General features: G+C 51.8%; 2 protein-coding genes and 1 long non-coding RNA gene across 25 annotated transcripts in view; 2 read left to right on the forward strand and 1 right to left on the reverse strand.

Annotated features, from left to right (window-relative positions):
* Positions 1 to 8584, forward strand: part of TCF3 (transcription factor 3) — a 58213-nt gene extending 49629 nt beyond the window's left edge. For 14 of the 23 annotated variants that reach the window (XM_085211435.1, XM_085211440.1, XM_085211436.1 and 11 more), the window contains 3 exons: positions 356 to 594; positions 3509 to 3653; positions 3930 to 8584. In XM_085211435.1, the coding sequence (XP_085067561.1) occupies positions 356 to 594; positions 3509 to 3651 (382 nt within the window). In that variant the 3' untranslated portion in view covers positions 3652 to 3653; positions 3930 to 8584. The other 9 variants (XM_085211438.1, XM_085211441.1, XM_085211452.1 and 6 more) reach the window with 5 other exon arrangements.
* A 3387-nt stretch (positions 8585 to 11971) lies between these two features.
* Positions 11972 to 14265, forward strand: UQCR11 (ubiquinol-cytochrome c reductase, complex III subunit XI). The gene is made up of 3 exons (XM_003213225.4): positions 11972 to 12036; positions 12653 to 12792; positions 14006 to 14265. The coding sequence occupies exons 1-2, from the start codon at positions 11987 to 11989 to the stop codon at positions 12771 to 12773; spliced, it is 171 nt and encodes a 56-aa protein (XP_003213273.1). The 5' UTR covers positions 11972 to 11986; the 3' UTR covers positions 12774 to 12792; positions 14006 to 14265.
* Positions 14029 to 15227, reverse strand: LOC146542491 (uncharacterized). Its single transcript, XR_014880114.1, has 2 exons — positions 14951 to 15227; positions 14029 to 14873 (listed from the first exon to the last, which is right to left on the reverse strand). It is a non-coding gene; the product is annotated as an uncharacterized LOC146542491 (long non-coding RNA).
* Positions 15228 to 15321: the final 94 nt, after the last annotated feature.

The raw sequence follows: 15321 nt of genomic DNA on the forward strand, positions 1-15321 counted from the left end.
AATCATTCAGGTTGGAAAAGCCCTCTCAGGTCACCAAATCCAACCCCAACCCGTCCCCCAAGTGCCACATCTCCACGGTTCTTGAGCGCCTCCGGGGACGGTGACCCCACCACCTCCCTGGGCAGCCGTGCCAATGCATCACCAATTGTGTCGTGCTTTCTTTATTTGTTGTGCATACAAAAAAAGGGAGGAAGAGGAAGAGCCTTAATGCTTCTCTCCGTGTCACTGCATGTCCCCGTGCCGCGGCGGGGGGACATCTGGGTTCCTCCGTGTGTGTTTTCTTGTCTGTGAGTTGACCAGTGCTGAGAGTGCACGCGAGGAATGTCCCTGTCTCGTTCTTATTTTAAACCATTAGTCAAGATGAGGATGAGGAGGACGATCTTCTTCCCCCAGAGCAAAAAGCCGAGAGAGAGAGAGAAAGGAGGGTCGCCAATAATGCCCGTGAGCGCCTGCGGGTCCGGGACATCAACGAGGCCTTTAAAGAGCTCGGACGCATGTGCCAACTGCACCTAAACAGCGAAAAACCACAGACCAAACTGCTAATCCTCCACCAGGCCGTATCAGTCATACTGAACCTGGAGCAACAAGTTAGAGGTCAGTGAGGGTCCCGGAGTGGTGATATTTTGACGTATCTGATCGGCACGGGGCTGTCTGTCTGTCTGTCTGTCTGTCTGTCTTCTGTGACGTGTGCTGTGGTGCCTTGCGCTCTCTCTCCCCTGTGCCCTTGCATTCCCGAGGCTGTCGATGCCTTTTTTTTAATTATTATTATTATTATTATTATTATTTTGTCCTTTTTTATTTTTCCTTTTTGGTTGTTTTGTTGTTTTTGGTTGTTTTTATTTTTTTTGTTTTGGTTTGGTTTTGTTTTTTGGTCTCATCCCTGCTGTTCTCTCTCTGTGCTCCCCACTGCATGCCGCTCCCCGCGGGGCACCCGCAACCCTGGGACGACTCAGCCAGCAGTAAAACCAAACCCACCCCAAACAAACAGCAAAATCCCACCTCCCCAAATTCATTCCTCCCTGCAGCACAGGGAGCTGCCTCCTCCTCCTTCCCCCAGCAAAGCACTGGGGGCTGCAGAGCCGCATGGGGACGGCAGCACAACCACACTCCCATCCACACCAGGAGCTCTGCGTGTGCACAGCAGAGCCCAGAGGATCCAGAGGACTTTGCTGCTTTGTTCCACACCTGCAGTGCATGCAGTGCATGCTTCCACCTCCCGGGCAGGTTAACCCCTTTCTCTCTGCAGAGATTGTTGTAACACATGAACCCGTGGTCTGTGCCTGGCTGTGCTCCTCTCTGCTGGCCTCTGCTGTTGCATTGATGTTGGAGTCCTTTGTGCCTCTCTTCAGTTTGTAATTTTATTTTATTTTATTTTTATTTTCGCTTTTCATAACGTATATTTTTTTTTCCTGTCTCTTTTTTAATTTCCCCCCTTTTCCTTTTTTTTTTTTTTGCTTTTTTTTTTTTTTGCTTTTTTTCTTTTTTTTTTTTTTTTTTAATTTCGAGTTTTTTATTTTATTTTATTTTGGTTCTGTTCTTTCCAATCTCCTACAGACAGTCCCCAGCCGTGACCTCTCGGTGGTCCCACTCTCTACCTTGTACTTGCTGCTTGCGGCCGGAGGCAGGAGCCGAGGGGCGGCGGGGGGTCAGACAGTGTTGGCACCGTGTTCACTTTGGTCTCCCACGCTTGTCCCTTTTTAAACCCTTCTTGGACACAGCTGGGGACACGCACCGAGCCCCACTTGCAGGTTGTAGCTCAGGCAGATAGAACGTCACTGCTCCACCGGTTCTGCTTTAGGATGGAGTAAAGCTGACCCCACATCCCTCTGTGCCGTGGTGTCCCTGCGTGCCCTCCAGGTGACTTGGTGCTGTGGTTGGTGGCAGATGGGACAGGAAGGAGAAGGAGTGGGTTGCAGGGAGCCGTGGTGACGCCAGGCTGTGTCATCGTGGTGCTGTGCATCCGTAGGGGACGGCACGTGGCCCTGTGGTGCTCCATAAGGCAGCACGACAGGCAGACAGCTGCAGCCCACCTGTGCTGTGTCCGGGCCACCAGTGTGAGCTGGGAGCAGTGGCAGTGTCACTGCTGGGGTGGCTGGAGGTGGCCTCGCTACTTTGGCCATCCCAGCTGCTGGAGAGGCAGTGGCTGTGCCAACCAAGCACCGTGACGGCGAGGAGAGGACAGGACAGGGACAGGGCTGGCACCCAGGACCTCAGATAGGGGCGTTCCGGTGAGAATTTTTGCTCTGGGGGAGAAGGTCGTCTGTACAGCACAGTGGGGGTGGCAGGGCTGCGGCGATGCCATGGGGTACGGTGCTGCCAGCATGGTGCTGCTGTGGCAGGAGCTCTCCCAGGCTCCCATCCCTGCCTGGAAGAGAAAATTCCCCCTTCCAGGATGCTGGGGAGGTTTGGGTTCTCTGGGATGAGCTGGGTTCAGTGCACTTGAAAGCGACCCAGGGGTGCTTGGCCCCCCACACCGCTGCTGCCCACACCTGTCAGAGGATTGGGGCCCAAACCCTTTGTTGGGATACAGATGTACCAAGAGGAGTTTGGGCATCATCTTGGGTGATAAACCCAATGTTTTGGGGCCGAGATGTGCCCAACATCCCCAAAACTTTACAGCGGTGACGCTGTGCTGTTACCAGTGCACCCACACCCTCCACCCCACGCTGGCAGCACCTCCCATAGCCTGCAAAGGGGACAAACAGCCCCCGCAGTCCGGACCCACCCCCAGCAGCACCCTCAGCAATTGGCTTTGCAAATCGATGGCCGCTTGGGCCGCTTCCAGTGGACAGCAGGAGCACTACCAGCACGGCAACGTCTGCCCCCTCCCGGAGCATCCCCCTGACTACTAACCCTGTGGTGCTGTGAACCCAGCAGTACAGACGAGGCCTTATCACTGGAGGACAAAGATCTGAGGGACCGGGAGAGGAGAATGGCCAATAACGCCAGGGAGAGGGTGCGCGTGCGGGACATTAACGAGGCCTTTAAGGAGCTGGGACGCATGTGTCAGATGCACTTAAAAACGGACAAAGCACAGACCAAACTGATCATCCTCCAGCAAGCGGTGCAGGTCATTCTGGGCCTGGAGCAGCAAGTACGAGGTATGGAAACTGCCAGAGGTGCACCTCGGGGTCCCTCTCCCCATTCTATGCGGCTGCGTGCACCTCTGCTGCCGCTCTGCTTCACGTGCACTGACCTTTCCGAAGCCACCGCCTTGGTTTGGCTTCTTGGAGCCTCTCTGTCCCTTTTTCCGTTGCGCTTATGGGAGTTTGGCACCCGGATCCCTTTGGAAAACTCGGCTTTCAGCTTCGCTTTGCTTCGCTCCCAACGCAGCGCTGGGCCGGGTGCGGGGTTTTGCTGGAGTGCAGCCTGCAGAGCTGCAGGAGTGGGCAGAGAGCAGCTCCCACCTCGCATGGCCCGTTCTGTCCTGTGTCTCTGTCCTCACTCCTGGGATGCTGTTGCCCAGACTGAGCTCGTTCCCTTCCCTCCCCTGCTGTTTTTGGCACAGAGCGCAATCTGAACCCCAAAGCAGCCTGCTTGAAACGTCGGGAAGAGGAGAAAGTGTCCGGAGTGGTGGGAGACCCCCAGATGACACTTTCAGCTTCGCATCCTGGTCTCGGAGACGGTCACAACCCCGTTGGACACATGTAAAGGTAGCATTCCCTGCCCTGCGATCCCAGCCGGGTCCATCCCACTGCTGTGCGTGTGATGCTCCTCTTTGCCACCCTCCCTTGGTGGACGAGCTGCCTGTATTTATCACAAATGAGAAAAAAAGAGGCAAAACCCAACAGAACAGCAAGCTTACAGCTCAGCTGCCCCTCAGCCACGCTGAGCCCTCGGGGTGGTTCATCCCACAGAGGTGACACTGCAGAGTGGGGACACCGCTCCATTCCTCTTCTCATTGGCGCTTTCCTTGGTTTGATTTTTAGATCCTTTTGTTCCTCCGGACGCAGAGATCCATAGGATGCAAATCCTCGCTGTGATCTGCGACCTTCCCGAACCATAAACTTTAGTCCTGCTCATACTGACACACGTGGACGGATCCTGGCGTGACGTAAGGGGTGGAAAAAAACACTTTGTCTGAAACGAAAACAAACAAACAAAAAATTGCCTTAAGTATAAAGCGCGGAACAGTCAATACATATCACTCAGTTAGGAGGGGGTGGCGTGTTCTCTTGGCTTGTTCACAAGCAGCCAGCAGCAAAATTGTGCCTAAGCTTCATATTTCTCTCTCTCTTTTTTTTTTTTTTTTTTTTTTCCTTTTTTAACAAACAAACAAAAAAAGCAAACAAAAAAAAAGAACATTAGTTATGAGATTTTTTTATGTAGAACAAATAGCGATGCCTTTTGGGTTTTGTGTTTTTTTGTTTTTTTGTTTTTGTTTTTTTTTAGCTTCTTTTGCGTATGTTTTGTAAGCGACGAAAAGGATTTTTTTGTTGGGTTTTTTTTTTGTTGTCGTTGTTTTTTTGTTGTTTTTTTTGTTTTGTTTTTGTTTTTTTTGTATAAAAAATGTCTTGTACCCCCCACGCTTTTCTGCTGCTGTTTCTATAGTTAACGTTGCATCTTTAGGATCAACCAGAATATTAAAATTGTATTAAGAGAGACTGGATATAAAGAGAGGAATTCTCACATTCGGCTCTGAAAGCCACTAAAAGCGAATGTAGCCACAGCAAGGAGATGTTGGTCCTTGCCCGGCTTCTACCTTCCATTACAAAAGAAACTCGTGCTGAATTCTCCATCTCTTTGCTTTGGCCACTTCTGATTTGGGAAAAGGAAGTCAACCAGCAGCGTGCAGCAGCGCCCAGCTCCTCCCAGGAGGAAAAAATCCCCCAGCACGGGGCTGTGCCGGATCCCCTCCGCTCCTGTTGGGTGCTGGCCCAGGAGCGCCGTGATGGGAGGACAGGAGCACACACACAGGGTGTGGAAGGGAACAAAGGATGGCTGCGTTCCCAAGGTAAGCAGAGCTGCTGCAGATGAAAGCTGCCCACGCCTGCGAGTGGCCGCCTGGAGCCCGAGGCTCTTCCAGGGGCAGCGCTGAACAAAGATGACCGAACAAAGCTGGAGGCACTGGGAAGATGCAGTGGCAGATGGAGCAGCAGCAGCAGTGAGGACGCGGTGCCTGGTGATGTGGGAGCGGATGGACACACAGACACGGGCAGCTCAGCCCCCTGCCATGGCTGCAGTGTAATCCCATCCCCGCTCCGGAGTCGCAACCGTCGGAAAGCGGCAGCGCTGCAGGAAGAGGGGCAGCCCTGCATCCCACTGCTGCATCTCCTGGAGGTCACACTCTGCCCATCCTGCCACGGGGACGTGGGGCAGCCAGTATCATCTGCGTACACAGGAAAGGAGGGCAGCAGTGGGCACCCACCCCACACGACGCTCCGGCAGCCAAGCTGTGCTGCGCTCCCTTCGCTCTGAGCCGCACCGGGTCACCACAGATGTGCCCAGCAGGAGGAAACCCCAAAACAAGAAGGCTGCAGGAGGTGCTGAGCCCTTCTGAAGTTGGCAGTGGAAGATCATCCACCGGGATTCTGGGGTTTTTTGTTTCTTCCCTTTCGTTCGCCAAAATCACTTCCGAAATGTTTTCTGCCCTCTTCTTTCCAGCTCGGTGGGCTGATGGTGTCAGTGCCCCAGGACGATGCCATACCCCATTCCAGCAGCAGCTGCAGTGCTCTGGAAGTGGGTCAGCTGCCTCCGTGGGGCAGGACAGGCCATGCGGACAGCAAGCAGGGTCTGTCTCTGTCCTTTGTTTTTGGGCCCCGTGTTCTGGGGGAGCTGCATTGCTTCAGTACAGGGAAAGGGAAGGGCTAGCAAGCAGCGCTGGGTCCTGTGGCATTTCCTTGGTGTAACCTTGTGCTTTGTAGCTCTGCTTTGTGCTCCAGCAAAGGTTGCCGGAAGCACTCGGGATGTTGCTCATCTCCCCATGGCAATAGGTCAGAATGGGGCTGGGTGCTGGAGCAGGATGGGACCATCTCTCCCTGCTGGGACCCTGCAAGGTGTAGGAAGCCATGTTGGAGGCTTCCGGCTTTCCCTGCTCCCAGCATCACGTCTGTGGAGTGAGACCTGAGAGCAGGGCAGCCTCCTGTGCCACCCCATGAGCTTGCTGGCTTGCAGCACTCCTGCTCTGGGTTCTGCCTGTAGGACAGCCCTGCAGCAGAGCTGGGTCCTCCCCCACCTCGGAGCACCCCGCAAAGTCCCAGCCCTGCGAGCCCAAAACCATGCAGAAAGCTTTAGAAGTGCTTCCCTGACATGTTGATTTAGCAACAAGAATTTGAGAAGGTGGTCGTGTACAGATGGATTTAAAGAAAATCTCCTATTTTGAAAGAAAAAAAAATCTTAGAAAAATCCATAAGCTGTCAGCAAAATTGAAAACGTCTTGTTAGCAAAATTAGCCAACTTCTTGGCAGGGCACAGACAAAGGCCCTTGAGCACAAACCGCACTGTGCCAGAGCTTGGGGAGGTTTTGGTGCCTCTGTTCTGCACAGGGCAGCACAGTGGGGACGTGGCATTGCTGTGCCTCTGCTCGTGTCTCACTCTGCAGTGCCGAGCTGCAGGGCAGGAGCTGGGTCACAGCCTGTGCACCTCGGGGCCGGGAGCAGCAAATGCTCTGCTGGAGCTGGGGTAGTGCAGGATTGTGCTTTGCCATCTCCATCGCTCAGAGGATGGGATCCGTCTGCTTGGCGTTGGGAGTTTTTGTCCTCTCTGGGTGAGAAATGCAGGATTGTGATGTGGGACCTTCCCAGCTGTCACTTGGGCGAGCAGCCGGCGCGGTGAGACGGTTTCTTTGAGGTTATGCTTGAGCAGGAAGGGCAGAAGCAGGCTGGGATTTCCCCAGGAGTCTGCAATTTCAGGTTCAGTGCAGAAGCCTCTCTCAAAGGTGCTTTGTGTCTGAGGCACACTGAAACCAGCAGAGCCCTCAACCCCCTCAGCTGAGGCCCTTGAGAACCAGGAGGCTTCTGAATGCCCATTCCCATTCCCTCTGTCCCTGAGTTTTGCCTTTATGGAGTGATGTCTCAGTGGAGCCTGCAGCCCTGCTGCGTGCTGTGCCAGCCCCTGGCCTGGGGCTTTAGAATAGAGCTGGGGATGGGGAAGAGAAGCAGCGTCGGGCTGGGACAAGCAGAGCCCCACACACAGCATGGCCAACCCACAGCAAGCCACGGCCGCTGGATTCCCCCATTCCTGCTTAACACCAGCACTAGCAAGACCTGACTGCTGTACCACAGGCTTGCACGAGGTCTTTGCCCTGTTAAATCCTATGCAACCCCCTCTCCTCTCCCTCAGGGCTCTGCAGGTCCCAGCCCAGCCCCTTCTCTCTGCTCTGTGCCCACTGAGCCCCAGTGCTCTCAGGGTGCAGCTTCATTTAGCTCCAAAAGCATTTCCAGACCTGTGCCCTGAGACCGTGGGTCGGATGAGCGGCGAGAAGCAGGAGCAGCTCCCAGCACTGACCTGGGGGGGGGTGGAGGGGGGCCAGGCCTGTCCTGGGGCTCTTCATGCACGCTTTCCCCTCCTGTGCCTTCTGCACGGAGCTCCGCCAGCATCCTCCATCCTGCAGTAGTTGGGAATGGAGCTCTTTGGGCTGCTCTGTTGGCACCCGGTTTGCCTGCTCTTCCTTGGGCAGGAGCGGGGGCTCCACGCCAGTATTTCTGTCCCTGGGTCCTGTGCCACCCGCCCTGCTCCAGCTCAGCACCCATTGCAGTGGAAGGAGGGCAGAGAAAACCCCTCTGACCCCTTACACCCGCACACGCACGGCTGCAGTGGGGAAGCAACGGGGTTATGCCCCAACCCAGGGTGTGCTGAGGGTGCAACAGAGCATCCCTGCAGCCGTGCTCCCTCCCCATGGCCCCAAATCACCCAAAAGCCACCAGCGTCCAAGCAAACAGCAGCACAGGGACGTGGGGAGGGCCGGGTGCTCCCCACCAGCAGCTTTTGGTTGTGGGGTGAGAGGGGCACCAAGTTGGGGGCGGGAGTGATTCGTTTTCCAAGGAGCTCGTTGGCGAAACGAAGCATCCCACGGTTGCTCTTTCTATATATTTTTGTAGGACAGGGCGGGATGGGAGAGCAGATGGGAGATGCCTGCAGAAGTTATTTTTAACCCCATATAAAGTTTTAGGTTGGTTTTGGGGTGGTTTTTTTGGCCTTTAAATAAGAAAAAAAATAATAATAATAAAATGGTCCTTGCTTTTGATGTCTATGCTGCCTACCTGTAAATCCAGATGTACTTAAGTGGCTGAAATCCTTGTTCTTAAATCAGATACACATTATAGTTTTGAACTATATATATAGTAAATATATATATATATATGCCTAACCCAGCAAAAATAAAAAAAAATAAGAAAATAAAGTATTTGGGGGTGGGGAAATGCATTGTTCTTTGAAATGAATCACAATTGGGGGATGAAATTGTGTTTCTGAGTGCCTCGAGATAAGAATTGTTTTCATTTTTTTAAATAATTTTATACAAGTGTCAAAACAGCTGGCTGGATTATTTGGAATTTTTAAATAATCCTAACTTTTTTAAAGTAGATTTTGAGAACTGTCCTGTATATAACAGTAATGTAGCAATAAATGTGACATTTTATAACAATATTCCTTTTTTTTTTTTCCCCCCATGTCTGTCTTTCAGATGTTGTATACCTACGAATGAAAAGTTGTAATAAAGGTTTTGCCTTGTACTGATAGAACTACAAAAGAGAAAGACGAGGTGACCCAGCAGGATTCAGCCACTGTCTGCCCTCTGTTCCGTGCTCTGGGCAAAGGCTCAGCCCAAAGCCATCACCACAAGTCCTGGGATTGCCCCAAATCCACCCTTGTGCTTGCAGGGGGTTTCTTAGCCCTCTGCTGCTCCCTTGCTCATCACCTCTGGGCAAACAGAGCCATTTCATTCAGTGTCTCCTTGTCCCGGCGCTGCTTCACCCCATCCCCTTTGCCTCCATGTCCCCTCCCAGGGGCTGATCCAGTTTCCTTCCCCTTGTACAGCCCTGGGTGCTGCACTGCTGGTGCTTTTCCTCCTTCAGCGCAGAGCCAAAGTGCTGCCAGACACCAAATACCTGTTGGTTATTGAGAAGTTTGAGATGGGAGATGCCAGGCGAGGGGGTGAAGAGCATTTTGGGGGTGCAGCCACCCACCCCTATCAGGACAAGGAGAGGTGAGGACTGAAAAACCAAGGTTGTACCAGATCATGAAACAGAAGAATGAGAAAAGCGTGTCTGGGAGTGAGATGGCAGGTGGGAAGACAGACTCAGAGATTCACCAGGCTGAACACAAAGCTGGGAGCGTAGGTGAGGGCAGGAGGTGCTGCAGAGCAGCTGTGAGCACATGGTTTGCCCCACGCTTCACTGTGGTGTCCCTAAGGCAGCTCTGGGCGACCAGGCTTGCTGCCCCTCTTCTGCTTCAGACAATATCTGTGCCACAACCAGATGAGGTGAGCCTCAGATGGGCAGCACCTTACCTTCAGGAGTGGGCATTTGGGGTGCAGTTCTGCATGGTGTTGTCCCTGCTGTGCTGTGAGCAACGTACCCCCAACAGCAATAAGGAATTTCTGCAGGGAGAGAGCAGGCGTGGTGCTGCAGAGTGGTGTCCAGAGCAGACAGCAAATCCCTCTGTGCAGCATTTGAACTTCAGATGACAGCAAAATATATTGGAAGAATGATCATACTGCTGTTTTGTTTTAACCAGGAAACCAGTAGCATTACTGTATCTCTTGCTGACTGCTTGGACTGTGGTAAAGCAGTAGGAAACGCTCCTAAAATTGTCTTGAAAACCACAAGGCTTTTCTGAAGATACACATTGAGATGTTTTTCTCGAGTTTGGAGTTATTTTACCTTGGCTTTTTTTTTTTTTTTTTTTTTTCATCTAGGAAACTTTCATTGCAAATTGAGAGCTGTGTCTGCCTTGCATTTGCATGACTCCAAGACACTGAGCTCAAACAACATTAAAAAAGAAAAACCTGCATAGATTCTTCTCGCCAGGCTCTCTCCCTCCATCACCGCAGTGGTGGTGACAAAAGCAGCAGCTTCCTGCAGGAATGTGCGCCCCACAGCTCTGTCTGACTTCCTCCTGCACCAGCTGGTGCGTGGGCACTGGGGAAACAGCGGGCAGAAATGAACCCAAAAGTCAGCATGGTTCGGTAACCTGCGTCACCCTGCTGGAGAAAAAGTCAAACTGTCAGTGTGAAATGCGGTGGTTGAAGTCGATCATGCAAAGTGCTGATGAAATAATTCTGGTGAGAAAAATAACAACAACAACAACAGGCTGTTGGTTTTTTTTTTGTTGTTGTTGTTTTGGTTTTTTTTTGCATGAGATTCAGTTAGAATTGTAGAATGGTTTGAGTTGGAAGGGACCTCTAAAGGCCATCTGGTCCCACTCCCTCCACTGAGCAGTGACACCCACAGCTCCATCAGTGCTCAGAGCCCCATCCCTTGCCCTTGGGTGTCTGAAGGATGGAACCTCTTTGGGCAGCCTATGTCAGTGCTTTACTGCCCTTTTCATAATTTTTTTTTTTCCTTATATCCACTCCAAATCTCCTCTCTTTTAGTCAAAGCCCTGTTCCCCTTGTCCTATCACACAGGCCCTGCTAAAAACCATCCTCTTGTTTCTTACAGCCCCTTTAGGTACTGACAGGCCACTCTCAGCTCTCCCTGGAGCCTTCTCTTTTGCAGGCTGCACAGCCCCAGCTCTCAACTCATCCTCACAAGAGCTGTTCCATCCCAAACATCATTTTTACAAGGGTGGATAGCGATAGGACAAGGGGAAATGGTTTCAAACTAAGAGAGGGGAAAATTAGATTAGATATTAGGAGAAAGTTTTTCACACAGAGGGTGGTGAGGCACTGGAACAGGTTGCCCAAGAAGGTTGTGGATGCCCCATCCCTGGAGGCATTCAAGGCCAGGCTGGATGTGGCTCTGGGCAGCTTGGGCTGGTGGTTGGTGACCCTGCACATAGCAAGGGGTTGAAACTAGATGATCGTTGTAGTCCTTTTCAACCCAGGCCATTCTATGATTCTATGATTTTTTTGGTTCTCTCTGGTTGCGCTCCAACAGGTCCATGCCTCTCTTGTATTGAGGACTCCACATCTGGACGCAGTGCCAGGTCCCAGGGGTCACCTCCCTCCTCCAGCATGGGGACAGGACCAACATCCCACACTTCTGCTCTTGTGCAGGGATAGGGCCAGCCCTCAGGGCCTGTGCTCCCCTTCCACCACAAGAACAGCCACACCACCTCAGCTCTCACTGTGCAACGTGTGGACAGCCCCACAGCCTCCCTCCTCACTGCAGCAGAGCCACAGAGCCCCTGCACAGCTGTGAGGGCAGGCCTGGCCCCTCAGGCTCATCTCTCAAGGGTCAGGGCCTAATCTACAACCCCGCAGCTCTGTGAGGACAGCCACAACCCCTGCCCCTAGGAAGACAGGCTGAGGGAGCTGGGCTTGTTCAGCCTGGAGAAAAGAAGGCTGCAGGGTGACCTCATTGCAGCCTTTAATACCTAAAGGGAGCCTACAAACAGGAGGGGAATCAACTCTTTGAAAGGCTAGATAACAGCAGGACAAGGGGAAATGGTTGGAAGTTGAGGGAGGGGAGATTGAGGTTGGATGTCAGGGGGAAATTCTTTACAGAGAGAGTAGTGAGGTGCTGGAACAGCTGCCCAGAGAGGCTGCGGATGCTCCGTCCATCCCTGGAGGTGTTCAAGGCCAGATTGGATGGGGCCCTGGGCAGCCTGGGCTGGTGTTAACTGTGGAGGTTGTCAGCCCTGTCTGCAGCAGGGGTGTTGGAGTTTCATGATCCTTGAGGTCCCTTCCAACCTGGGCCATTCTGTGATTCTGTGATTTACATCCCCCTCTTACAGGCCACAGGCCTACTCGGGATGAAGGAGGTAGGCCAGTTGCCATGACAACACGGCTGCGCTCAGGCAGCGCCCCGGACAGCCCCGGGGTCCTTCGACGCTCGGCGTCGCGTTGGCGCATGCGCAGTGCGGGTGACTTTGAGGCTGCGCGATGCTGGCCAAGTTGGTGGGGCCGCGTTACGTTCAGCTCCTGCAGAACTGGTGAGCGCCGGGCTGGGTCGAGGCTGCGCCTTGGGCTGAGGGAGGAGATGGGGTGTGTGAAGGGAAGGGGCTTCGGGTGGTTCTTTTCCCCCCTGAAGGGAGCGCAGCTGCTCCACAGCTCTGTGTCTCCTTATGGGAGGGCTACCAGCTGGGCTTGAAGGTCCTTTTTAAGTGTCTCCTTTAAATAAAAGCACTTCAAACCTTTGCTGTGCAACATCTTGGCTGTTCTGGACGCTGTCTTCTGTGGACATGGAGTTCCTTCAAGGTTTCTGCCAAGATAGTTCTTGTCTGTGATGAATTTCCCAGATCACAGAATCATAGAATGGCCCAGGTTGGAAGGATCACAGATCTCCAACCCTCTGCCACACGCAGGGCCACCAACCTCCACATTTCACATCAGCCCAGGCTGCCCAGGGCCCCATCCAACCTGGCCTTGAACACCTCCAGGGATGGACGGAGCATCCACAGCCTCTCTGGGCAGCTGTTCCAGCACCTCACCCCTCTCTCTGTAAAGGATTCCCCCTGACATCCAACCTCAATCTCCCCTCCCTCAACTTTTGCCAAACCTTTCCTGGGGGAGATTTAAAGCTGTTCACCTTTTCTGTCTCTTCTTTAGGACTCCCACCCTCGTTACATGGGGTGGTGTAGCTGGCACCGGTTTGATATGGATCACAGACTGGAAACTCATCCTTCAGTACGTCCCCTACATCAGTGGGAAGTATAAAACTGAAGACTGAGCTTCCCTCTGACAGTCAGGTTGGTTTATGCAGCTGTGAGCTGGAGTTGTAGAGCTGCCTGGATGTGATCATAGAATGGCCTGGGTTGAAAAGGACCACAATGATCATCCAGTTCCAACCCCCTGCTATGTGCAGGGTCACCAACCACCAGCCCAGGCTGCCCAGAGCCACATCCAGCCTGGCCTTGAATGCCTCCAGGGATGACTGATGTGTTGTCCTGTTCCTCCAGGTCCAAAACAGTATTCCTTATTTTGATGATTCAGTGTTTTGTTCTCTGTTGTTGCTGATTTTTAACAGGCAGCGCTTCACAGGGTTTCAGAAGGTTGAAATACAACCAAGAATATCATTTTCAAGTGGTTATTTTGTTAGCGGTGTATTTTCCACAGTGTGCTTTGGTTCTTGAGAAGTGAAGTTGAGCCCTCTGGGGTAAATGAGGACTTCAAGCAGATCCATTTACTTCTAATCTTAGCTACGCTGGCTTAAAGGTCAAGACTTTGTTGTTAGATCTATTCAGATGCCTTTCTCTTCTGTGTAATCATCAAAAATAAGCTAAGCTTTCAGTGCTGGCTACAGAGTACTAAAAGTAATTGGAAAATTGGCTTTCTCAGTGTGTTCTCCCCAATCCTTTTAAATTACATATGGAATGTGCTGTTCTGAGTCTTATAAGACTGACCATCCATAGAGCTAAAGCAGCAAGTAGTACCTTCTGCTGAGCCTCTAAATGCACACACAGGTGGTAAGCAGGCTTAGAACCACTTTATTCTATATTCCCTTCTATGATTCTATGCTATTCCTTGCTGCAGATGTAAAATTTATGAATTTTTTGCTTTATTTTAAAGACACTGAGAGGAAAAGACTGAGGAAAAGCCCTCAGATCATGCAGGATCAATTAAGCCACACAGGAAGGGTTTTCTTTGCTTAAAGATTACCTCAGCCAGCAGTGGGAACATGGATGCATTCCTGAGAGCACAGCTTATGTTCTCTGTTTTCAAGTAAGAATATTGCTTTCTCCAGATACTTATGCACAGCATATTGCTGTAGAGAAGAAGGATGTTTCTGTGGTGGCCTCTGGTTCCTTTGAAAGAGACATAAAGGCCTCCATTCTGGTGTTGGCTTCTGTAGCAGAAATTTGTTTCTGGGTATTATTAGAGGTTTATTGACATCTGTCTGTAGTGTTGGCTGCTATACTTTGCAGGAAGTGCCTCTTAATGACTGCTTTGTGTTTGTTGTAGGAAATGTATTGCTGGATTGAGTGTTTTGGAGCCTTCTGCTGAGAACCCTGCTTTGAGGTGAACTTGAAATGCTCAGTACAGATTCTACAAGAGGCTGTGGTGTCCCTAACTCTGCCACAAACACTTGTGAACACTTGGTTGTGAACGTTCTGCTTCACACACAGCCTGCCTCGTGCTCTCCTGATCCTTTCCACAGCTGATCTTGGCCTAATGCAAGTAATTTATGAAGCTGATGTACAAAATAAACCAAGTGAACAATATGTTGGTGTTGCTGTTTTACCTTCTTTGTCCACGTTTTTTGTTGTGTCTGCAGCTTGTTTAGCACGTGCCCCAAGGAGGGTGTGCACAGGTTTGCTTTGTTTCCTGTGCAGTTTCCTCAGGCACCAACTGCTGTAGCTGTTGCTCACTCCTGTTCATGCTGCTGTAGTTTTTGAACTACTCTTAGCAAGGTGCTGATTCCTAGCTCAGCAGCATCTCTTTAGGGAGGATTTTATCTTGGTTGTAGTGATGGTGCTGCTTGGGTGTTGCGTTTAGGGTTGAAGGCTTCGGAGTTGTAAGTGGAATACTGTTGTAAAATCTGGCTAAATGGTGTCACTCAGCAGGATACTTCAACTGCCTAACAGAATAACTGCTCCAGCACAAACGCAGCAGCTGATAATTAGCTGTATGGGGAAAATCAATTATTTTCCTGTACAAAACTCAGTCCAGTAGGGTGCTACTGAAGGCTGTGGTGGGATGGCTGACTGTCACCTCGCTGGCTGCAGCCTGAACTCCAGGCTGTCTCTGAAAGGTGAAGGCACTGTGAAATTCTGGCATCGTAGCCCTGTGCTGCACACGGAGATGTTGATCCATTCTCACCCAAACTGCCCTGAAAGTGGAAGTTAATGAGCCCATACGTCATCACCGTGGTAAGATCAGACCCGAGCAGTCAGTCTGTGCTTTTACCTGCTCAGCATGCCTGGACACGATGGGCATAACGTGCTGCTGCTGCTGCCTTCAGTCCTGACCTAGTTTGGGCTCGTCCCGTGGGCGGCTGATCCTCTTCCTGCTGCTGAGAGAAGCCTTCAGAAGGGCTGGAGTGGGGCCTCATCCCTGCTTCGCTCTGCTCCCCCATGGCCCTGAGTTCTCCAGGATGAGAGAGAGTTGTCATCAGCAAGGACCCAGCAGCAGCAGTGCTGTTAGGCACAGCGGATTGCAGTGGGAGGTACTTAAAAGAGAGAAGCACATTCAAAATCCCAGCTGAATGCACAGGCAGGCAGGGCAAGGAACGTATGGACTTTGGATTTGTTTACCCTTTGGCGATGGTTCAGCTGCTT

Source organism: Meleagris gallopavo, chromosome 30 (assembly GCF_905368555.1).
Source record: "Meleagris gallopavo chromosome 30, MGAL_WU_HG_1.1, whole genome shotgun sequence".
Lineage (NCBI taxonomy): Eukaryota > Metazoa > Chordata > Aves > Galliformes > Phasianidae > Meleagris > Meleagris gallopavo.